Source organism: Oncorhynchus kisutch, linkage group LG7 (assembly GCF_002021735.2).
Source record: "Oncorhynchus kisutch isolate 150728-3 linkage group LG7, Okis_V2, whole genome shotgun sequence".
Taxonomy (NCBI): Eukaryota; Metazoa; Chordata; class Actinopteri; order Salmoniformes; family Salmonidae; genus Oncorhynchus; species Oncorhynchus kisutch.
Window position 1 is genome coordinate 30883914 of NC_034180.2, and position 27019 is coordinate 30910932.

At 40.1% G+C, this 27019-nt stretch overlaps 1 protein-coding gene across 1 annotated transcript; it reads right to left on the reverse strand.

Annotated features, from left to right (window-relative positions):
- Positions 1 to 15309: 15309 nt before the first annotated feature.
- On the reverse strand, positions 15310 to 18457 carry LOC109893924 (homeobox protein SIX6). The gene is made up of 2 exons (XM_020487125.2): positions 17148 to 18457; positions 15310 to 16101 (listed from the first exon to the last, which is right to left on the reverse strand). Exons 1-2 carry the CDS (start codon positions 17717 to 17719, stop codon positions 15936 to 15938), a joined length of 738 nt encoding a protein of 245 aa, XP_020342714.1. The 5' UTR covers positions 17720 to 18457; the 3' UTR covers positions 15310 to 15935.
- Positions 18458 to 27019: the final 8562 nt, after the last annotated feature.

The following is a 27019-nucleotide window of genomic DNA, read 5'->3' on the forward strand; positions in this document are numbered from 1 at the left end:
CAACAACAGCACAATGGTCACTTACATCAGTACAAAAAACACCAACCCAGTTCTTCCATGGTCTGCATACTCACCAGACATGTCAACCATTGAGCATGTTTAGGATGCTCTATATCAACGTGTACGGCAGGGTGTTCCAGTTCCCGCCAATATCCAGCAACTTCGCACAGCCATTGAAGAGGTGTGGGACAAAATTCCACAGGCCACAATCAACAACCTGATCAACTCTATGCAAAGGAGATGTGTTGTGCTGCTTGAGGCAAATGGTGGTCACACCAGATACAGACTGGTTTGCTGATCCACGCCCCTAACATATATTAAGGTACTGTATCTGTGACCAACAGATGCATATCTGTATTATCAGTCACTTGAAATCTATAGATTCGAGCCTAATGAATTAATTTCAATTGACTGATTTCCTTATTTGAACTGTAACTCAGTAAAATCTCTTAAATTGTTGCATGTTGTGTTTATATTTTTGTTTAGCATACTTATGTGCCTTGTTGTAAACAGGATGCATGTTTTGGAATATTTGTATTCTGCACAGGCTTCCTTCTTTTCACTGTCAATTAGGTTAATAATGTGGAGTAACTCCAATGTTGTTGACCCATCCTCAGTTTTCTCCTATCACAACCAGTAAACTTTGTAACTCTTTTAAAGTCACCATTATCCTCATGGTGAAATCCATGAGCGATTTCCTTCCTCTCCGGCAACTGAGTTAGGTAGGACGCCTGTACCTTTGTAGTGACTGGGTGTATTGCTACAAAGTGTAATTAATAATTTCACCATGCTCAAAGGGATATTCAAAGTCTGCTTTTTTATTTTTACCCATATACCAATAGGTGCCCTTTGCAAACCTCCCTGGTCTTTGTGGTTGAATCTGTGTTTGAAATTCACTGCTCGACTGAGGGACCTCACACATAATTGTATAGTTGAAGTCGGAAGTTTACATACACCTTTGCCAAATACATTTAAACTCCGATTTTCACAATTCCTGACATTTAATCCTAGTAAAAATCCCCCGTCTTTGGTCAGTTAGGATCACCACTTTATTTTAAGAATGTGAGATGTCAGAATAATAGTAGAGAATGATTTATTTCAGCTTTTATTTCTTTCATCACATTACCGGTGGGTCAGAAGTTTATATACACTCAATTAGTATTTGGTAGCATTGCCTTTAATTTTTTTAACTTGGGTCAAATGTTTCGGGTAGCCTTCCACAAGCTTCCCACAATAAGTTGGGTGTATTTTGGCCCATTCCTCCTGACAAAGCTGGTGGAACTGAGTCAGGGTTGTAGGCCTCCTTGCTCGCACACGCTTTTTTCAGTTCTGCCCACAAATGTTCCACGGGATTCAGGTCAGGGCTTTGTGATGGCCACTCCAATACCTTGACTTTTATGTCCTTAAGCCTTTTTGCCACAACTTTGGAGTATGCTTGGGGTCAATGTCCATTTGGAAGACCTATTTGCGACCAAGCTTTAACTTCTTGACTGATGTCTTGAGATGTTGCTTCAATATATTCACATAATATCCCTTCCTCACGATGCCATCTATTTTGAGAAGTGTACCAGTCCCTCCTGCAGCAAAGCACCCCCACAACATGATGCTGCCACCCCCGTTCTTCACAGTTGGGATGGTGCTCTTCGGCTTGCAAGCCTCCCCCTTTTCCTCCAAACATAACGATGGTCATTATGGCCAAACATTTCTATTTTTGTTTCATCAGACCAGAGGACATTTCTCCAAAAAGTACGATCTTTGTACCCATGAGCAGTTGCAAACCGTAGTCTGGCTTTTTAATAGCAGTTTTTGAGCAGTGGACTCGTTTAACTGTGGATATAAATACTTTTGTACCCGTTTCCTCCAGCATCTTCACAAGATCCTTTGCTGTTGTTCTGGGATTGATTTGCACTATTCACACCAAAGTACGTTCATCACTAGGAGACAGAACGAGCCTCCTTCCTGAGCGGTATGATGGCTGCGTGGTCCCATGGTGTTTATACTTGCGTACTATTGTTTGTGTAGATGAAGGTGGACGTACCTTCAGGTGTTTGGAAATTGTTCCTAAGGATGAACCAGACTTGTCAGGTCTTGGCTGATTTCCTTTGATTTTCCCATGATGTCAAGCAAAGAGGCACTGAGTTTAAAGGTGGGCCTTGAAATACATCCACAGGTACACCTCCAATTGACTCAAATTATGTCAATTAGCCTATCAGAAGCTTCTAAAGCCATGACATGATTTTCTGGAATTTTCCAAGCTGTTTAAAAGGCACAGTCAACTTAGTGTATGTAAACTTCTGACCCACTGGAATTGTGATACAGTTAATTATAAGTGAAATATTCTGTCTGTAAACAATTGTTGGAAAAATAACTTGTGTCATGCACAAAGTAGATGTCCTAACCGACTTGCCAGAACTCTAGTTTGTTAACAAGAAATTTGTGGAGTGGTTGAAAAATGAGTTTTAATGACTCCAACCTAAGTGTATGTAAACTTCCGACTTCAACTGTATGTGTAGGGTACAGAGATCAGGTGGTCATTCAAAAATCATGTTAAACATATTTTTACTGCTGAACTTATTTTGGCTTGCCATAACAAAAGGGTTGAATTCTTACTGACTCAAGACATTTCAGCTTTTCAAGTTTTAAATTAATTTGTAAAAAAACAAACAGAATTCCAGGTTGACATTATGGGTTATTTGGGTGGAGGCCAGTGACAAAACAATTCTCAATGTAATCCATTTCAAATTCAGGCTGTAACACAACAAAACGTGGAAAAAGTCAAGGGGTCTCTGAATGCACTATTATGATGTTGACTTTTACTTCACAGAGAAGTACTCCATGTTTAATTTAACTAGGAAAGTCAGTTAAGAACAAATTCTTATTTTCAATGATATTATTATTATTTTCAATGACGGCCTAGGAACAGTGGGTTCAGGGGTAGAACGACAGATTTGTACTTTGTCAGCTCGGGGATTTGAACTTGCAACCTTCCGGTTACTAGTCCAACGCTCTAACCACTAGGCTACCCTGGCGCCCCAAATGTAACAAATGCATCCCCATTAAACATGTATCCAAAATGAAGTTGCTGGGCTATTTTGATGGGGGGGTTTCAAACGGCTTTACTAAAATTACAACGGCCAATACAGTACTCTAATACTTGCCATTTACGAGGCAGACACTTTGATCCAGCGAGTCCATACATTTTCATGTGTGACTCCAGTGGGCATCGAACCCACAACTTTTGTGCCATGCTCTTACTAACTGAGCCACACAGGACCACTACAATAGATACAGTATTTACAATACATTACTGTAAAATGCAATACATGATTACAATACAGGAGGAAGGTGTGTGATTGCCATCCCCATAAGCGTGCCAAGGATCAATGGTTGTGTGGTGAAAGATGTCTCCAAACAGTTTTGAATATAAGACTTGCTACACTACCAGTGTTATCAGTTTGGAGTTTTGTACTAAGAGTTTTGAAAATTCTCCACATACTCGTGAAAATAGCACCAAAGCGATTGAAAAAACTGTACGTGAGTCCAGAAGAGAGAGAAAATATATGGTAACCTACTCTGTATGTGTGTGCCTGCTTGCTTGTGCGTGCGAGAGAGATCTCTCGTTTCCAGAGAGATAAGTATGTCCATTCCCTTCTTACCTCTCACCACTGCCACCTCATCTGTCCTCCTACTCTTCTTCAATCCATAGCGATCTCCTCTCCAGCCCTTTCTTCCCTCAGAGACAGAACATGGAACTCTCAACCTGTATCAGAACATGACATCCTTCTGAGCATCTTTAAAGTCAGACAACATTGCTAGATTGCTATTGACTGCACCTCAGTTAGAGAGATACATACATTATAACAAACATTAGCCACACCTTCCTAATATTGAGCTGCACCCCCTTTTGCCCTCAGAACAGCCTCACTTCATCAGGGCATGGACTCAACAAGGTGTCGAAAGCGTTCCACAGGGATGCTGGCCCATGTTGACTCCAATGCTTCCCGCAGTTGTGTGAAGTTATCTGGATGTCCTTTGGGTGGTGGACCATTTTTGATACACACAGGAAACTGTTGAGCGTGAAAAAAATCAGCAGCATTGCCGTTCTTGACACAAACCGGTACACCTGGCACTGCCTCCCGAGTGGCACAGCGGTCCAAGGCACTGCTTCTCAGTGCAGGAAACCTCACTGCAGTCCCTGGTTCAAATCCAAGCTGCATCACATCTGGCTGTGATTGGTAGTCCCATAGGGTGGTGCACAATTTGCCCAGTGTTTTCTGGGGTAGGCCATCATTGTAAATAAGAATTTGTTCTTAACTGACATGCCTAGTTAAAAAAAACAAAAAAAAACTTTTCAAATACGATCAAACTCCGTTCGAAGGCTACCGTTTTTGTCATGCACATTCACCCTCTGAATGGCACACATACACAATCCATATCTCAATTGTCTCAAGGCTTAAAAATCCTTCTTTAAATGTCTCCTCCCCTTCATCTACACTGATTGAAGTGGATTTAACCAGTGACATCAATAAGGGATCACAGCTTTCACCTGGTCAGTCCATGTCCTGTTCTGTATACTCAGCGTATATATGACCATGCATTGCTAGTTATATGGTCAGCAGCATGATACACCACCAATGTTAGCAATAGTCCAGCCTCCTTGATACACACCTAAAGGCAGAGGAATGAGAAGGGGTTAAAAGTGTCCTGGTTGTCATGTCTCGGAGCTGTGCATTCGTTGCGTGGTGACAGTGGCCCTGGGTAATTACCAGGCTCTCCCTGGGTTACTTCCCCCCTTAGTGCCACAGCGTGTGGAATGCCAGCTAAGCTCTGTTATTAGGGACAGCACTGCCACTGGACAGACAGGCCACTCCTTTGGCCTCCACACCACCTACAGCAGCTAGAGGGACTGAAGACCACCCTTACAGAGCATTGCTTTATAGGTCTACCGTTAGATGCAGATATTATGTGGTCAAAGGCCCAAAGGAAGCCAATGTCAGTCCTTTGGGTGTGCACTGTAGCATATCTGTGAGCAGGCTTTGGCACAGTGGAGAACAGCGGAAAGGATGTGCTGCTGTCATCATGACCCAGACTAGCCTAACATAATGTCAAATATCATTGACCTAGTCAGGCCTAATCAGTTAAGAGAGAGTTGTCTTCTGTATGTGTTAAGCACTGCTCTTACTAGAATGTCTAGCTATTGTCCCTGATCAAATTATTTACTCACTTACAATAAGCAGTTTCAGTATGTAGTTTAGAATCAAAAATTGAGTAGGCCTACATACATGTTCTGCGGACAAATACATTTTTGAGTTGATCACACAGCAAGTAACTAAGTGGTATTAATGCAACTTTATGCAATGACCCAAAGCTGGTTGCAACTAGCTGACAGAACTGTTGGTTCGCAGTAGCAGCTTTGTGTGATGGGAGTCACTTGTGCACAAGGGTGATATGTTCAACAGGGATGATTTGCTGATGAACCAGTAAGCACATTCTGCTGCACTCAGGGGGCACCGCCACCACCTCAAGGGTAAGAGAGAGTCCCTCACTGTCACTCTCTTTTAAAGGTTTGGCAGGTTTATAACTCTGACCCAAGAGCAGTTGGAGAAAAGCTCAAGGTGCTGAACTTAAACTTGGTGACAGCTGCAGAAACTAGAGACCAAGGAGTTTAAATATAGAACCCCAACTGGATCACTTTGCAGTGCTCAACACACTTTCTTACACATAGATATTCACACCCACTAGCATGTTAATAGTCCACAGTGATATAGGCTACACAGCCAGATAATAACACTCCAAAATCCACTCTGAATCTACTGCATAGAATATTGTGCTGCTCGATAGTACACCACCATATTAATCAACATAAAGAGTACTCTCAGGCAGGGATGCATGACTTCATGCATCTGCACAATAGCATACGCAAACAAACACACATGCTTTACCCTACACAGACAAGCAGAAAGTAAACCACACAGTAATACACACAAAAGAAAAAGACACCCAGATGAGGTCGCATCCTACTCCTTCAGAGAATGTACTTCTCTGGGCAGTCTGGTAGTCTTGAAACAGTTCTATCTTTCAGCATCAGGATGTGTGATGCTAGGTATTATTACAAGATCTAATATCATGACACAATGATCATATGTGTCCCATGCTCTCAGTGAAGTAAATGGGTTGCAGCCAGGCTTGGTGTAGTTATTTTGGAAAGGGATTTCAAACCAAATACTAGCCTTTGTATTACAGTAATTTATTTTTAACTGATTTGTCCAAATATGGGGTCTATCTAAACTGCGAAAAAGAAAACATGCGTAAAAATAACCCCAGCTAAAAAGTGACATGATGTACTTCTGCCTCATATTCATTGCTTGAATTTCAAATTGAATTACACGGCCCGTACTCACGAAGCGTCTCAGAGTAAGAGTGCTGATCTCTTAGTACATTCATCATTTTACATGGATAGAGGGGAACTGATCCTAGATCAGCACTCCTACAGATCCCCCCCCCCCCAAAAAAAAAAAAAACATTTTACTTATTAGGACGGCTCTGTAGCCTTTATGGAACTTGCCCAACCGAAATCTGTGATTTACCCATGTTGAGTGCTTGTCACTAATAGTTACATGACAAAAATATAATTGTTTGTATGGCAGTGAAAGTGACCTAAGAGATTGGTGTTTAATGTTTAATAGAGTTCAGATTGTTTCAGACTGTGTGATGTGGGGGAACTCTAATTCTTGAGGGCCACAGAGTCTGCTGGTTTTGGTCCCTTCCTTCAAATCAGTGAATGACTTAGACCTGGAAAACCATTTGTGTGCACTTTCTGAACAATCGGTGACATGAATGGATCAATAAAGTGCAAGGGAGGAGAGAGAACCAGCAGACAGTGTAGCCTTTGAGCGAGACTGGAGTTGCCCATCCCTGATTTACATAGTATTACAAATACACAACACTGGGTCTTTTTCGCCACCATGTGGCAATGTTGATTTACTGCATGTTTTTACTGTACAACGTGAGATATGTACTGTACTGGGGGGCTTATGTTGCCTGTCCCATACTTCATCTACATAGTGTTTAATCCAATATATGTGGAGTTGTGAGCTCATCAAGATGTGTGCAGGTGTGAGTTCAGTGATACACATTTTTTTGTGTTTTTTCTTAAAAGCATGTCTTCATTGTATCCAGGGAGAGCCATAGGAGGGACTATTCAAATACTTTACTGACAGACAAATTGCGCTTAAAGACACAATACATAACAAGTAATACAGAGAATATCGGAGATTTGTTAATTGCACCTACTAAACTGAAAAAACGGTTATGAGGGTTATCCTTTATAAAATAGACAGTCAATAGGCATCGCACACCAGTGACATCACGGTTATATATTAGAACAAAGCATGTTCTCAAGGATGCATTTCTATGGTCACTGCCTCCATCTAGTGGCCGATAATATTTCTCACCAGCCTTTGTGTTGTTCTGCACTCTCGTTTCCAAAGGATAAATTAATGTATTCTTCTACGAATCAAGGTATCTAAGATGGCATTTTGCAGTTTATATATGCCCACATATTTAAGTTATATCATCACAATGATTAATGCGTACCATGCCTTGTGTGTGGTAGTATTATTTGTTGGTGTGGAGAGGAAGAGAGGAAAAGCAGACATTGGAGCCCTTCATATATATACTTTAAACAACAGTTTATTGTCAAATTGAGTGTAATCAGGGAGACCCCTGATCATAAACTTTGAACCTAAGCAGATGTAATAAGAATATTATATGTATGTTTGATCCAAATAACGTAATTGTTGCAGGAGAATAACATGATTGGACGTCAGACCAAATCAAATCAAATCAAATCAAATTTTATTTGTCACATACACATGGTTAGAAGATGTTAATGCGAGTGTAGCGAAATGCTTGTGCTTCTAGTTCCGACAATGCAGTAATAACGAACAAGTAATCTAACTAACAATTCCAAAAAAACTACTGTCTTATACACAGTGTAAGGGGATAAAGAATATGTACATAAGGATATATGAATGAGTGATGGTACAGAGCAGCATAGGCAAGATACAGTAGATGATATCGAGTACAGTATATACATATGAGATGAGTATGTAAACCAAGTGGCGTAGTTAAAGTGGCTAGTGATACATGTATTACATAAGGATGCAGTCGATGATATAGAGTACAGTATCTACGTATGCATATGAGATGAATAATGCATTGTTTAAAGTGGCTAGTGATATATTTACATCATTTCCCATAAATTCCCATGATTAAAGTGGCTGGAGTAGAGTCAGTGTCATTGACAGTGTGTTGGCAGTAGCCACTCAATGTTAGTGGTGGCTGTTTAACAGTCTGATGGCCTTGAGGTAGAAGCTGTTTTTCAGTCTCTCGGTCCCAGCTTTGATGCACCTGTACTGACCTCGCCTTCTGGATGACAGCGGGGTGAACAGGCAGTGGCTCGGGTGGTTGATGTCCTTGATGATCTTTATGGCCTTCCTGTAGCATCGGGTGGTGTAGGTGTCCTGGAGGGCAGGTAGTTTGCCCCCGGTGATGCGTTGTGCAGACCTCACTACCCTCTGGAGAGCCTTACGGTTGAGGGCGGTGCAGTTGCCATACCAGGCGGTGATACAGCCCGCCAGGATGCTCTCGATTGTGCATCTGTAGAAGTTTGTGAGTGCTTTTGGTGACAAGCCGAATTTCTTCAGCCTCCTGAGGTTGAAGAGGCGCTGCTGCGCCTTCCTCACGATGCTGTCTGTGTGAGTGGACCAATTCAGTTTGTCTGTGATGTGTATGCCGAGGAACTTAAAACTTGCTACCCTCTCCACTACTGTTCCATCGATGTGGATGAGGTTAGGTTATGGAAGACGTCATGTCTGTTATATGTAAGTGTCCACTTTAATACATATTCTTTACTTAAAACAAGAAATACACAGAGTATTCTTCATCTATTAAAATGATGTGCATTGCTCCAAAATTGTATCATACTTCGTTTGTAATGAACAGTCATACATTACCACCTAAAGATTTCAACAGCAACTGCAGAGTAGACTTTGCTGGATACAAACTGACCTCAATCCCCCAGCGTGCTATGTGTATACCCTGTCAATAGAGCCCCCACAATACACCACTGTCATTGGTAAAATGCCTAGTTTTCTGACCTCCGTCTGTTCTTATCATTATTTCCCTTTCACATATTTATCCCCTCATAATTTCACAGAACTCTCACCAGCGCCTGTCAATACAATATCCACTTATTGCTAGTCATTATTTGAGTCAGGGAAAATGACAGAAGATCCAAGTTCACATTAGGCCCTTTGTGTGAACAGACAATCTTGATGCTATGCACATTGATTGACTTTACTACATAGGTACCAGTCAGATATAGCTCCATATTATCTGCATTGTATCTTGCAACAAATGAGAAATTGTGTGTGAGGCAGGCGGGCCCAGGCAGACACAGGCTATTGATCTGTCTGGAGCAATGTAAAAAGCAGAACTACAGCATTGCTGACAGGGTGATTAACAACAAGGACTAGTTAATGTGAGTTATTTAAGACAAAGTTCTAGAACACTTGAGACACTGGGGTCAATGTTTTGTAGAATTCACTCAGAAGGAGTTCGTCAAAACATAGATGTAGGCTACTTGACCGCTTCAATGGCATGCAAGCATTGCTATTAATAACCAAATCCTTTGACCTTGTATTCATATTACTAAGCCTCTGGATAGGCTGTAACAAAAACATAATGAATTATGAAGAATAAGTATGAATGGTATCCCTCCATAGTGAATCAAACTGAGACTAACTGAGACTAATATACACTGAGTGTACCAAACATCAGGAACACCTTAATATTGAGTTGCCCTCCCCCTTTTGCCTAGATTCACCTGGTCCGTCTATGTCATGGAAAGAGCAAGTGTTCTTAATGTTTTGTATGCTCAGTGTATGTGGTCCTTCATGGCTCAGTTGGTAGCGCATGGCGCTTGCACTGCCAGGGTTGTGGGTTCGATTCCCAGGGCCACATATGCATACATGACTGTAAGTCACTTTGGATAAAAGCATCTGCTCAATGGCTTATATTATATGTGTTAATAGGTGAGAGAAACACTGTCTGTTTGGCTGTAAGGTATTTATTTAAGCATTAAGGCCCGAGGGGGTGTGGTATATGGCCAATATACCACAGTTAAGCACATTCTTTTGAACGTACGACGCAATTCGGAGTGCCTGCCTACAGTCCTTAGCAGTGGTATATTGGCCATATACCACAAACCCCCGAGGTGCCTTATTGCTGTTATAAACTAGTTACCAATGTAGTTAGAGAGATAAAAATACACATTTATTTTTACTCTACTAATTGTAATGGTATCTAGTTTATAATAGCAATAAGGCACCTCGGGGTTTGTGGTATATGGCCAATATACCACGGCTAAGGGCTGTATGCAGGCACTTAAGAACAGCACTTATCCGTGGTATATTGGTAATATACCACACCTCCTCGTGCCTTATTGCTTAAATATAAGGCTATAGTATAGGCTAGTAATAGCCTATACATTTTGAGTAGGCTCGCCTATACAGCCGGTAATGGATGGAATTCTGCAGAAGCTATAGGAAGACCTACGAAACCAGAGGCGTCACTTGTGTGGTCTATGTATCAACAAGTGTTATGTTCGAAATAACATTAGGCCTACATTTTTTATTATTAGTTAAATTATAATTTCATTATAGATTTTTTCAATCGAAATGGACGATGTTTTGTTAGGCCTGGGTGACAAAGAGCTGATATGCTAACAGCCTGACCCAGGAGCAAACATGCAGGCTGCATTTCAGTACGGTGAATGGTTGTGCCCTGTCCAAGGTGCTGAAACTCGCCTCTGGTATTCTATTACGTGTCATCATGATCGCCGTTGACTGCCACTTGCTAAAAGGGTGCGGTGCAACACGACCAGACAAAAAGCTATAGGATTACAGACTATTTCACACTCCTCCATGAACAACTAAGTTAACATTTTGCTTAATTTAATTTGGTTGATTGTTGTCCCTTGTGTAAACGTGTAAACAAAGAAACGGCGCATTCGTGCAGAACGTATCCCAGTCTCTAGTCTCACTCTCAATTCAGGACAGTTTTTGTGTTGTGTTAGACATAGAACAACAGGTTATGAAGGATATTAAGCGATGTGGGTTTATTGCAGCCTGTTGGATGCATACCAAGAAAATAACAATATTTCTGGAAACCAATTCTAACACAATGGAAACATTAAATAACATATATAGCCTATAATTCGTTATGATAGTAGGAGTGTAGGTTAGCATGACAGCGGTGTCTGGTAAGCAGGTCAGTACTACCCAATATCACCACCAGGGGGCATCCGTAGCATTCTCAGTGAGAATATTATGAAACGCCTGCCTTCATGACATTTTTAGATGTTAAATATTAATAAACTTGAATACGGGATAAATACACTAGCATCATTCTGCGAACTTAAATTATGAAAGAGAAAATGGTCAGTGAAGAAAGTATCTGACTTCAAAGAAACACATGCGACACAAACACGAATGTAACCTACTTACAAATAAGCAATTTTCTGGAGTATAAAAGACGTTGAGGATTCCTATTAATCATACAAAACAGGGCTGGGTAATTTGTATGGATATCTGACTGTCTCCAGTGAATGCGCTGTTCTTGCTGAGTGAACGAACAAAAAACGAATGTGGCCCTGGTCGGGATATAGCCGACAATAAAAAAAAAACTTACAAATAAAACAAGATGGTGAAGAAGCCAACATTAAATTGTTACATTCAAACACCTTGGCTAAACTGGCTCCACGCGTGCCCATGTTGATTTTGTCTATCTTTACCAGACGCGTTCATTACCCGCAGGTTAAAATACCAAAACCATCAGTGAAACAACTATATTAATTTGGGGACGGGTCGAAACACACATGAAACATTCATTGACATTTAAGAGAAACAAACCAAGCGACATGCGTTTTAAACGACAGTCAATGGCAGAGACGACATCAAGAAAGTGTTCAAATCAAATGAACACATTGTTGGGAGACGCGGCAGATTGGGTCTACTGGGATGGGGCAGTTAGGAGTCCTTCTTGAGAGCTTTGCTAATTAAGATGGAGCAGGACAAGGCTCTTAAATGCCTTTATGTTTCTCCATAATTTAATGACCTCATCCGCTTTAGAGAAAACAGGGAAAATTCCGGCAAAAGGTGAATGGTCCGCTCTATGGCAAGGGGTCTATTCTGTCGTAATATCTGTTTTACGAAAATAATAGACTAGATTTTGGAAATGTCTCTTGGTTACAGCTGATAATATGAATAACAATAATAACAACAATAAAAAGGACAGTAATAATAATACATATATGTCTATAATTGAATATGTTTTTTACGGGACCATGTTGGCTCTAGCAGAGCCTATAATGTGTTAATAAAAAATAAACCTAAAACCAGGGGATTTAAACAGGAAGCAGAGTGGAGTAAAAAAATATTCCAGACCAATCAAAGAAGAAGTTGTAGGTTGGCCTATATTACAGTCTAGTTGTATATTAGGCTACAGCCTGGTCTTACAATCACCGTTGGAAGAAATATGCATAAAATAACCTAGAGATAAACTAACACCGATTAGTAATAGGCCTACTTAAAAAATAGATTATTAAAGACAAGAGTATGTGGTAGATAGCCAGACACTATCATGTAGACCTAACTGCTACAGGAGAAATAGTACACATTGACATAGCCCACTGTTAGTGCTGACACCACCAGCTCGCATCACATAGTGAAAGCTATCACTGCTGAACTCCTTTGACAGATTCGATCATAATAAAGTCGCAACAGCATAGAGAGATCGGAGTTCAAGAGAAGGAGAACCTTCTTTCATATTATGATGGACACATAGGCTACATTGAAATTGGTGTTGCACCTGCTTTAATTTTTTTAAATGGCTTAAAAACTACACAAAAATCCAGAAGATATAATGTTACCAATATATAAAAGGGCTAGAGGTCTAAAAGGATGAGAGTCAAAGGTCTTTAAAATGAACCCGCTTCAGCGGTTATATCCAACGTCGTTTCATATTTTACAAAACGTAGAGGCCTTTTCTTTATTATTCAAAATGTTCGACGTGTTTATTGGAGCACAATTAACGTGCTATGACTGCTGCAAACGTACAAGTCAGAAAACAGTCAATCAATTGGTCATTAAATCCTTTTAATCGCCCAACTCACGAATTCACATTGCAGCAGCTGCCAAACACACACACACTACACAAAAGTTCTGATTTCCGTACCCCTGGCAGACTACCCTGACTGCAGTTCATTCTTTGAAGGGGAACCCGTGTTGCTTCCGCTCACAAAACATTGGGAGCGCCCCTTTGTTCACGCGGGGACCCTAGACCTCATCATTAGTGCTGATTACCGCTGACCAGTTTGACAACCTTATTGACTGCTACAAATACCTTTTCATGCATCCCCCTGGTCGCCCTTATTTTCAATAGAAACGGAAATATTCAGCCATTTTGTCCCCATCATTTGAAAGAAACTCAAAGCGCCCCTTTTCGTCCCCTCACATGCTTCCTCTTTATCCCAAAAACGAAACACTGCATTGACTTCTGTGTTGTTCCAGCTGAAAAACGTTCAGAGAAATACAGTTTGTTCCTTTCACTGGTTAGTTTAATTAATTGGAAATTGGATGAAAACCCAGGTGTAGGCCCCGACCCAGAACTCTGGATCCGTTGGAAAAACAGCACTTCTGTGTTTTTCATTTCTTATTTACGATGCTCATTTGGACTGACATCATATAAGCGCACGGGAAGAGGGATGGGCATTTTTTACAGCAGATGAAGGCCTATATATACACGGTTTACCCTCATATTTACGTCCTAATAGCTAACTCTCGTCTTTACGTTCTAATTAATAGGCATTTATTCATCAGAACCAGCGGTAAAAGTTGCAAATAGTAGCATAGGCAAAACCCTAACGCAAAAAACACTTAAGGGCCTATCTCAATGCGTAAACCCTGATACACCGATCATATCGTCATAATACCAAATGTAGGGCAGGCCTATCTGGCCATTACGTTTTTTAGCCCGCCATAACTGGTCTGCTACAAACCTTTATGCCTATAGGTCTACTCTTAAAAACGTTGTTTTCACTGAACCATTAATGAACAAATATAAAAAACAGACTATTCAAATACCAGTTTTGCTAACATGATATCATTATAGCCATGAAATTAAATAGAATTTTGCATTTTTTCACCCTTGAAAAATAGGCCATAGGTGTATAGGCTAATCGTGGCAGACATTAGGTTATCAAACATTCATTCTGCGATAAAGGAAATATGGTTTAGAATAGATCCACGATCGAATACTGGCCTATAGCATCCCATGCAGATGCAATTCTTTGACAAGTTTTAGCCTATCAGCTAGAAATCGATGATTCAATTATCTAAATTAAATGTGATAGGCTTAGTCTACAAAATCATAATTTGAAATACACAACAATAGCACTATTGAGATTAAAATGTAGGACAATAGCCTATGTATTTCCATGCACATCCGTCAGCCAGATCGCATTTCATATTATGGTGTTGTGTAGGACAATTTATTTTTGCTCCGGGAGACTGTCTCGTTTTGTGAGCCGGCCTTTCTCTGACCTCTGGCTGTCATGCCATATTACATGACGCAAAGCATGTTGTTGGTCAATTAGGCTATATGTCGAGAACGTGTCACGGCACAAAGTGTGGCAATATAAACTATAAAAAAAAAAAATCTCACTCAGAGTCCACATTTGAAGATCTGTAGATTATGTGTTAGTTAAGTACGTACACCCTGAAGAACACAATGTGATGCAGAAACGTTGATTTATCCAATATATTTCTGGGAGTTTAATGTGCGACTGCTTATTTGTATAGCCATCTACAGTGCACTCTCCGTTAGTCAGCACCTCTACTAACTTGTTTGGGGTGTGCGCCACCTCATGTCTTTTTAGTAGTTAAATATTAACATGCCTGAAATACCCAGATATATAACCGAGACCACTTCATCAGGGCAACGCAGAGGCACAAAATGATAACATACGATACACTACATCACACTATAGGCCTATCATAGGACGATGCTTTAAATACTCTGTCACAGATATCATATTGTAAATATCGTCACAAATCCCAAAACTATCATCTAATTTATTGTGACAAATTACTAGATTGCCTAATAATATCAAGTAATAATCGAGTGATACAATAACTGCAAACACCATTCCCAATCGTTGTAATCTGAGAATAAAAAAAACGGATGTTTTGTTCTTTTGATAAACAATTATTTTATTAAGTTATCTTTACTTCTTAAAAAAAAAACTTTTTACTGAAACACATGTTTACTAAAGCGCACATGCTCAACGGGTTCACCTGTGCACAAGGTAAATATTAAAAACACCAAGCAAAATAATATCACATTCTAACAGAGCCAATCATTTAAATAGGTAAATAAACATTATTTATAAAACTTTAAAAGTAAAGTAAAAATATTCCAGCGTCTTTTCAACATGAAATACCCACAGAAAACAGCAGGTTAGGCGCTCGGATGTCTTCTTCTTCTTCTGTAGTTGTATCTTGAGGCATTGGTTTATTAGTCCTCCCTAAAAAGGGATTGTGAATATGAATATGATTTTTCTTTACATTTTCTGTCCGCTTGTATTAGCTTCAGCCATCCATAGCGGAAAAACGACAACAAAAAGAAAGTATAGCTTTAAGACAGGGCATTCCGTCAGATCCCTCATGTTTTGGCAGCCATCAAAGAAGACCAGTTTCTTTAAATTCAAACGCAGGCACTGACTGTTTTTTTGTTAGATTGTCTTTTAGGATCTCCTTTATTTATCTCCTGTGAATTTATCCTCTCCCTCCTCTGGACTGCCTCGTGCGCCATTAGATGTCACATTCGCTGTCGCTGGAAGTGATCGAGATAGCCGAGGTGGCGGCTTTGCTTGACAAACTAGCCTCGGGACTAGAGGCGGGACCGAGTCGATCGACGGTTCCATCATCATCTGCCAAAGACCGAACCGAGCCTTGGGACATCCCTTGCTGTTGTAGCCTGGGTAAAAGACAGACATGGGGGGGAATACTAGAATTAGAAAGCACAATACAATACGAATAGGTTCTATTAAGGTTCTATTAAGTAAATCCTCAATTGAAACATCATTTTTGCTGTAGTTAAGTCTAGCATCAGATACACACGTGCCAGACCAGGAGCCAAACAAATGCATTAAAAAAAATATTCTATAGCCTACAAGTAAATGCACAAACACAATCAAGACACATAAATCCCAAACCCACACAGTGAGCACAATTTCAAAGATCGTCAGACTAGCCTGAATATTTTCTTATAGGAAATGATTTAGATTCGTTCAATACACGTGCTGCCTTCATGATTTGCTGTTCAGCACAAGTGGCATCAGACATGATTGAACAAATAACCTAATACCGTAGGGCTCTTGTGTTTCTGTCTTTCATTAAATTACGCAACATCCATGATACAAAAATGTTTCAGACAAGTTCATGTTTGTTGTTAAATTATGTTCAAAGATTTAACACGGACAGCGGTCAATACAATCTAAATGGATTGTGGAAAACGAAGGATAATCTGAACGGGATTATTGAGACACTTGACTCGGGGAGTAGCTAGGCCTATGCTTCAAGTTTAGTTTTGGCAAGAATACATAGGCTAATGGTCAATTTGGGGAAACACTGCATTAAGACATGCGTTCGTTTTGCAATGAAAATGACAAGTCACACAATGGAGTTTGTCATACAGTTTGCTTCATTTCAATAGGCTACAGCGTTTATGGTGTCATTTCCGTTGAGAATATTCATGAACAAATGTAATTTAAATGTACTATTTATTTTTTATAGCCAACTATATTTCAATGTTTACTCAAAATAACATAATTCAAACAATTCGATAGAACAATATTTTCACAAATAATTGCTTTTATTGAAAAAAATGCAAATACTTAGGCTGACTGAGATAGTCGCAACGCAAGGTCCCTTTCGTTAAGAATGTAACAATAAACGTTGTAGCCACCTCACACCATCTTTGAGAAAAATACAAAAAGGTACAGACTGCAGCATGTAGCCTACCTATTTTTCGCAGCCGCCGCTCTATCCCTTTGTCTACGATTTTTGAACCAGTTTCCCACTTGTGTGGGAGTAAGTCCAGTAGCCTGCGCGAGCTCCCTCTTTTTGCTCGGGTTCGGGTAAGGATCCTGCAAGTACCATTCTCGTAACAAATGTCGGGTTCTCTCCTTGAAGCAGTGGGTCTTTTGCTCTCCGTCCCATATCGTTCTGGGTAGAGGGAACTTCTTCCGCACCCTGTATTTGTCCACTGGCCCTAGCGGGCGGCCCCGCAGCTTCTCTGCCTCCTGGTAGTGCGCCTCGAGCCACAGGGCCTGTAGTTTAGTGTGAGACTCTTTGGTGAACTTGTGGTTCTCCAGAATGTGGTAGAGTTCTCGGAAATTCCCGGTGTGGTAGGCCACGATGGCCCGCGCCCTAAGCACCGACTCATTCTTGTTGAGGACCTCGCAGGCTGCTGGGGCGACGGGCAGAGACCAGAGGAAGCGACCGAGGCGCTCAATGTCCCCGCTCTCTTCCAGAGTCTCGCAAACCCCCGCAACCTGCTGGGGGCTAAAATTCAAGATAGGCAGCTGAAACATGGAGGCTTTTCGTTTCACCTCGGTCTCTCTCTGACTCACACGCTCCTCTCTCGCGCCTACCCTTCTCTCCCTCTCGCTCTCTGATCGTCGGATCCACACAAAAAGGCAATCCCAAAGTTAACAGATCAACCGTTAAAAACACGGAGGAACTATGCCCTCGGCTGGTGAACTTGGTATGTAGAAATTACAAGAGTATAAAAACTAGACCCGAGATGTATTTTGAAGGGGGAAATTACAGTCAGCCCCTCTGCTGATTTTCTATTGGACTTGGCAGATTGGTTGCCATGGATGCCCGTCAATCACTGTCAAGTTTACCAATCACGCGGAAAGGAGCGCTAAGAGAATGCAGCACCTCCCAGTGCTCGACAGCGGCTTTATAGAATGTAAACATTTTGACCTTTGCTTTTTGTCTTCAAACCTTTAATTGCCTTCCATGTTTTCCTACATCCCTTCCTTTGTAAATCATGGCTGTGTAGAAGAAAAGCGACGAGTCAATTAAAACGCAATACGTTCACACGTTTAGCCTACTTCTTTCATTGAAAATGGAAAATAAGACCCCGCAGCAGGCACGACAGATATTGGCTGATTATCATACCGTTTTAAAAATGGTTCAAATAAAGAATAAAAACAGACAACGAATGTTCTGCGATTACAATAGCATGATATTGAATGGTCGTATAGCCTAACGCACGCAGAAAATCCCGTTCATCCACGCTCTAGAATTGTTGGGACTCATTTGATCATAAAAAAATATGGCACTACGCTATATGTTGAATGAATCTAGGATTTTATGCTGGAACAATTGAAGTCATTCGCATCAAATTCGGTTATTTTGATGATGTAGGCTACATCGACATATTATAGGCGTATCTTTATTTGATCAGACATATTTGACAGATGTTGTATCTTTATTTGATCTGCCATGACATATTGTATTGCATCTGCCTCTTCTCAGATAAAATCACTGCTTCTATTTCTAATTCACACTGCACACTTGCCTATAGCCTAATCCATCAAAGAGACGTTTTTTGCTAAACACTGGAGAAAAAAACGGAACGTTTGTGTATAAAACTATCGTGGCAGTGCTGGGCTACTCGGGTTTAGTATCAGATACACTCCGTTTTGTGCACGGGCTGATTTAGTAAATAAGAAGGCGGATAGATAGCGCAGATGGTTTGAAGTGTCGGGTCACATTATTTCATGGCTGGCTACAGTGGTAAAGTTCATTCTAACGGAAAAGCCTGATATTATTTTCAGACTCTCTCCCTCTCTCTCTCTCTCTCTCTCACACACACACACACACACACACACACACACACACACACACACACACACACACACACACACACACACACACACACACACACACACACACACACACACACACACACACACACACACACACACACACACACACACACACACACACACACACACACACACACACACACACACACACACACAGATCAACTGAATCCCTTAGGGCTCTTTTTGCATGAATTATGGGAGGCTCATGGCGCGGGGTTATGAAACTGCCTGCCTTCTGCGCAAGAAGCTGTTCATCTCATGCAACGTGCGCTTGGCTATTCGGCGACACAGTTTCTTCAAATCATCACAGAAATAGCTCCAAAATGTGTTATTTTTTTCTGAACGTTTGTCTACTGCCTTCATAAAGTGAAAATAACAGGCCTACTTTATCAAAATAAATCATCTTTAATTAAAATCTTTGATATGATCATAATAGCTTAATAATAATCAAACACAGAAAAGGGTTATTTGCACATTTGTCAACAAGGTGATAAAAGTAGGTTATAAGTCTATCCTGTCACTGTAATGTGGCAGAGTAACCAGATTGACACAGTCTATATGAGAGCAGTATACGGATTAACACGATTCAAGTTCTTAATTGTGGGGTCTAATCATAAAACCATAGCATATTATTATAGGTTTAGCACCGGTCCGAGAACAAGCGTAAAGAAAGGATAAGGACTCCAGACCGGACACAGACAAAAGGGGAAAGTAATTGTGAAGATGAGTGACAAGGTGTAGCTTTGAAATATTTAGATGCCTTTGAATATTTCATGCTGTAATCCTAACCTAAATTTACAAGGACACTTTCTTTTTCTATGAAGAGCGCATCAATAAAAGATGGTAAAATGTTCGATATCATAAACGGAGGTCTGTCAATAAACAATTTGGCTATGCACGACAGTAGAACAGCGCAAACATAACAGAAGCCTTAAGTCTATGTCCAAGCTTACAGTAAGACTACATGGCGGAGTACATTTTGATTTCAAATGGAAACATAGTAATTAACATGAGCTTGTGACTCTTTTACTCAGCCTAGCCCTAGACCTATGATAACACTGCATTCACGTTTTTAGAAATTAAAATCGGACATTTCTTGGAGGGGCAAATAGACACACATAGGCTAAGCTAAAACCAAAATACTGTAACTAATTGAAAAATATATATAATTACTACGTATATGGTTGTGTTTAAGTCTATGGTTTTATCTAGCCTATAGCTATTCATACTACTACATTTTCCAAATCATGCATAATGTACGCATTTGTCATTTTCAAATAGGCCTTTAATTGGTTAACAGGGGCAAAATATGAAATCATTAATATTTGTCGATGATTAACACAAAAATAAACAATTAGGCTACATTGCCAATCCATGTATGGAGTACATACTTATTCATTGTAGAATATACAGTTTTAAAAGGTAGGCAGGCCTACAGTGAGCATATTACAAGTGCATATACAACTGTGCCAAAAGACAGTATCCTTACACCGATATCCCCGGACTGACATTCACCAACTCAACCACACAAAACACAGACAGTGGATCTCATACAAAGACGTCTGTTCTGCCTATTGCTTTGTTCGTCATAGACCGCACAGGCCCATCCACAACCAAACTCGGCACTGATTGTGGGCATGATTGTCCAAACAAGTTCTGTTATTTAAGATGGCAAATTTTCATTGTGAGATGGGACACCTTCCATTCTATTTGTCGAGTAATTCAAATGTTCTGCTAAACACGCACACACACACACACACACACACACACACACACACACACACACACACACACACACACACACACACACACACACACACACACACACACACACACACACACACACACACACACACACACACACACACACACACACACACACACACACACACACACACACACACACACACACAGATAGAGAGAACAATTCTATACCCTATGATGATATTATAGTTTATAATACTAATAGACCTACTGGTATATATTAGAAGTTAAGAGCAGCATTATGGTTTGGTGTTTGTTTTTTACTTAACATATTTTGAAATAACTGCAGGATTTAATACATCCACTTGAGAGGCCTTCAGTCAAACAGATTTAGAGTAATCTCATCTCTCATGATCAGTATTGTTTGTTGACCACCTCTATTTTAAGATGGATTATTGCACTATTGTAGGTCATAAAATTCCTAATCCATATTTCTGTGGCTTGCCTTCCCTCATGGTTTAGCAAATTATTTAATTAATGACTTAATCACATCACCCAACCACCTTATAGGGAGATATCCATCTATCTCTATCGCTCTGTTCAAAGGGGCTTACTTGCATCACTAGGATAAGCTACACAATACAACAGATGTCACAAGCACTCAGTTACATTCACATTTAACATAATGAAGGCAAAAACATTATGGTAATGTTTGTACTCTAGAGCTGTTGGTAACATGTCCATTCTATCAGATACACAGACACTATGCTAGATAACATTCTCAAGTGACACTGTATCAGATGTGTAAAGCCTGGATTAAAATATATATCTGTGTAACCATTTATTGCTTTTCTCATTAGCTTTGCCATGATCAGTTGAGATTAATTCATTTGTTTTCAATCAAGATTCATTCTTAATTTTTTTTGACTGGACAGCATCACAGACTATGGCGCTATTTGGAAAGGTGGAGAGGGAGTCTACCATTCCATTGGCTGGCTTGATTTATTAGTACTGTACCTGTCCATTGTGCTCATTCTCAACAACAAATGGAGAGCAGAGTAGAGACACGAAGAGAAAAATAGTCAGCCACGAAAGCCATGATAGATAAGGCTTTCAACAATAACTATCCACTAGATATATCTTTATACTAGAATAAATGACAGAACAGAAGATTGAGACTCCGGGGGGGGAGGAGTGCAGGCAACCACACAGACTAATGCTGTTCATTTTTCTCTCAATTTGCCATAAGAGACAAGTACATTTTCTTTGAGTCATCAGCATGGAGTTAGCTGGGTCGTAGCGTGCCGAGGGCAGAGGAGAGGGAATAGGAAAGGAGATGGGAACACACAGTAGCATGTGAACGGGCTGGAAGTGACCCAGATTCCCTCGGATCAGTCGAGCAGACGAGACGGTACAAGAGCCCTGTCACCAACACCCATCCTGCCACTGTCCCATTCTGACCACCTTCGTCATTCCCTTCCACTACTAACTATACACCACACTATTAGTACCTCCTCAGACTCACATGCAAAATAAAAACACTTACTTACAAGCACACACGCACACTGTATAGTAACATTTACTCACACTAACCTAAACACACACACACTGTATAGTAACATTTACTCACACTAACCTAAACACACACACACTGTATAGTAACATTTACTCACACTAACCTAAACACACACACACTGTATAGTAACATTTACTCACACTAACCTAAACACACACTGTATAGTAACATTTACTCACACTAACCTAAACACACACACACTGTATAGTAACATTTACTCACACTAACCTAAACACACACACACTGTATAGTAACATTTACTCACACTAACCTAAACACACACACACTTGAACATTTGAATAATAACGTTGACTTCCACATTTAGTTGTGTTACAGCCTGAATTTTAAATGGATTAAAAAGAGATTTGTTGATACTGGCCTACAAACAATACCCCATAACGTCAAAGTGGAATATTTGTTTTGACGAAATGTTTACTAATTAATTAAAAATTAAAAGCTGAAATGTGTTGAGTCAATCAGAATTCAACCCCTTAGTTATGGCAAGCCTAAGTTCAGCAGTAAAAATGTACTTAACAAGTCACATAATAAGTTGCATGGATTCAGTCTGTATGCAATAATAGTGTTTAACATGATTTTTGAATGACTACTTCCTCTCTGCACCCCACACATACAAGTATCTTTTGAGCAGGGAATTTCAAACACCGATTCAACCACAAAGACCAGCGAGGTTTTCCAATGCCTTGTAAAGAAGGGCATTTATTGGTAGATGGGTAAAAACACAAAAAGCAGACATTGAGTATCCCTTTGAGCATGGTGAAGTTATTCATTATTCTTTGGATGGTGTATCAATACACCCAGTCACTACAAAGATACAGGAGTCCTTCCTAACTCAGTTGCCGGAGAGGAAGGAAAACGGAATGGGATTTCACCATGAGGCCAATGGTGACATTAAAACAGTTACAAAGTTTAATGGCTGTGATAGGAGAAAACTTAGGATGGATCAACAACATTGCAGATAACTCCACAATACTAACCTAATTGACAGAGTGAAAATAAGGAAGCCTGTACAGAATAAAAATATTCCAAAACATGGACCCGGTTTGCAACAAGGTATTCAAGTAATACAGTAAACAATGTGGCAAAGAAATGTACTTTTTGTCCTGAATACAAAGTGTTATATTTTGGGTAAATCTAATAAAACATATTACTGAGTACCGTATTTTCAAGCACATTTTCAAGCATAGTGGTGGCTGCATCATGTTATGGGTATGCTTGTAGACGTTAAGGACTGGGGAGGTTTTCAGGACAAAAATAAAAAGGAATAGAGCTAATAACAGGCACAATCCTGGAGGAAAACCTGGTTCCACCAGACACTGGGAGATGAATTCACTGTTCAGCAGGACAATAACCTAAAACACAAGGCCAAATCTACACTGAAGTTGCTTACCAAGAAGACAGTGAATGTTCCTGAGTGGCCGAGTTACAGTTTTGACTTAAATCTACTTGAAAATCTATGGTAAGACATGAAAATGGTTGTCTGGAAATGATCAACAACCAATTTGACAGAGCTTGAAGAATTTTGAAATAAATAAATGGGCAAAAGTTGCACAAGCCAGGTGTGGAAAGTGCTTAGAGATTTACCCAGAAACACTCACAGCTGTAATCACTGCCAAAGGTGCTTCCACAAAGTATGGACTCAGGGGAGTGAATACTTATGTAAATTAGATATTTCTATATTTAATTTTCAAAAAGAATTCTAACATTTCAAAAAAATATGTTTTTACTTGGTCATTATGGGGTATTGTGTGTATAAAACATTGTTAAATCCATTTTGAATTCAGGCTGTAACACAACAACATGTGGAATAAGTCAAGGAGTATAAATACTTTCTGAAGGCACTGTATAACCCTGATGCGACCACGCCATGCTACCTTTCGACTGGTCTCTAAAGATCGGAACCCGATAAGCCCTGTATTCTAAAGCAGCCTAACAATATCAACATATTGCCCTGGCAGGCATGTAGGAGAGCACATACCCATGCTGTGTTTTCCTGGAGCTGCCTAGGGCATGGAGTTAGTCACCCTGGCTTGCCAAACACTGAGGAAGCCATCAAATACTACTGTCTAATTATTGCTCACAGAATGATTTGTCTCAGTAGTATTGTGTTCAGTTCATTCTGCATGACCGACTGTTTCCCTCTAGTCTCATACTACTCAGCTGCCACAGGATTAACTTTCAAATTAAGATATCATGAAAAACAACACTGGCCATAACCCTCTAATGCCCTGGATGTATTTAACTCCGCGACAGAGGACTTTAAAATAAGCCATTCCATCCATACATTGTCTCATCACTAGACAGACAGAAGGGTTAAGCCAAAGCTGGAGACCTCGCAGAGCCGTGTTTTCAGTCCCATTTGCCCTCGGGGTAGCACTAGCTCTCCACGCTGCATTTAATCTGTGGATTTGCGGTAACAGAGAAGACTTCTTATCCAGTGACCCATTGGCCTGCAGTGTGCATAATCCACCGACTCTCAGTCAGAGAGCCCTGCTGACAAGGATAGAGGAGGGCCAAGGCTAGAGCAGCCACCCACCAGTGTGGGGACGTACCCACATGGCCTGCTGCATTACACAGATACTGCACACAACACTGTCTCAACAGACACACATTACACAGCATATAGGCATCACAATACAGGTGTAATCAGCACATGATAAAACAGAACAAATGTTACCTTTATGACGTTTTACAATAGTCTTTTACAATACTGTATGTGTATGTTGTGTTAAATTGGGATTAGTCTAGATTATGTTACTGGTGAGAAGAGAACCATTACATACAGTATACTACAGGTGTTGTAACATGCTAAGCATGTGGATTTTATTATTTTACTATGGTGTAATTACATGTATTTATAGACTCAGGGAATGAGTGCAAAAGTCAGTGTAATTTTATATCAGGCAAAGCAGATTTACTGACAGATGTGTCATTGCATGAACATCCACCTTGTACTTCATATGTTGTTCCACAGTCTGTGCTCCGACATCATATGCTTTTCCACAATCTGTGCTCTGAAATAGAATCCTAATACAAGTTAATGGAATACAGATGCTGTGAGACTGAGGGGAGAGGGGTCTTATCAAACGCTCAATAGAATCTCCCTCTCAGGACAAATAGTACATGAGAAGAATAGATTTGGCTTAATGCAAACAAACATGCCCGAGCAGACCAACAGAAAGCAATTAGGGATTTCATGGAATCTACCTGGTGTTGTTTTTTAACCACATTGATAGCACATGGTAGAGCCATACAGTAACTGTGTCCAATCCATGTTTGTGCCCAGTCCTTTTTCTAAAGTTTCTAAAGAGGTTAAAAGGATAGATGATCAGGACTGTCCCCTCCAATTATTTTGCGGGGTCAACCGAAAGTAATTTGTTCTTTCAACAATGGATTGGTCGACATTTTAAAAACGTGTATTTTTTTTCATATAGAGACAAACCCTGTTTGAATAAAAATCAACTATATAAGCATTGAGCTTGTCTGATGCTTTAAGCGCACGGTTTGATTAAATAGAGGGAGCCAGAGATCAAGATAACCAGAATAAATAAAAAAAACTGTCCTGAAAAAAAGACCCGACCATACTCCTCCTCCCGCTGGCTTTCACAGATTTTGCCGTTACTCTTCAGAAGTTGCCAGTAATAGGCTACAGGAGGATTCGGCAGCCGCTCTCATGTGGAATGCCAATGTATCTTACAATTTCTACCAATCTGAGTGCCAGTTATGGTTTTCATATGCACATTTTCGTGTAAACATTTCTTTTAATTTATAATAACGTCTTCATATCTTAAAATCATTATCATGCCGTTAATCAAAAATCCTATCCAAATGAAAATGATATAAACCTAAAAACTAACTTATATTGCCATTGCCAACTAGCCTATGTAAAAATAGTATGTAAAGCCAAAATATAAAAACCTTGCGGCCTGCAGGTAGAAAATATCCGGATGAAAATAAATATCCTATCATTCACATTGGCTACGCATGGCCTGTCTGCATAACTTGAAACAATTAACTTAACTAGAGTCTTAACTAGAATCCGGGCCAAAGCTTGCAACCTTATATAAAATATTCTAGGCCCTCAGTTTCTTGCGGCACTGAACTCGGGACAGACACAGCTGTAGGCTATTTGCACAAGGGATAAGAAGTAATCAGGTAGGTCTATTTTATGACGTTTCCACTGGATCAGAGCATGGAATTGTCCCCTTGAGCTGAGTGGTTATCGAAAGGGAGAGAGCTGGAAATATTTTTCAAATAGTCTACATTGAGGAACTATTGTCATTCTCAATGGATGTGAAAACAGACTTTGCTTGCAGTTTGAGGTGAAGAAAACATTACTTTGAGAAGCTCCACAGGTCATCAGTGGTGGTGTGTTAAGCCAATCAGAAATACTATACTATATTTATATGCCTACATTTGCTCGCAGGCCAGGTAGCCTATAGGCCTATTTCTATGCATAATCAGGTGCGCATCATTACTCAACATTGAAAGTAGTGCTCCAAACAAAAGACAATGACTAAATTGACAAAACTCATAAATGGAATGAAATATACCATGTGTAGCATAGTTTGTGCGCTCTGCAAGTGGGCACGCTCTGCAAGAGACGTGTCCACTCCGACAATGAGAACGGTAAACGACTGGAATAATAATATATTGAATGCATTAACAGAGATGACTATAGCCAAACAAATATT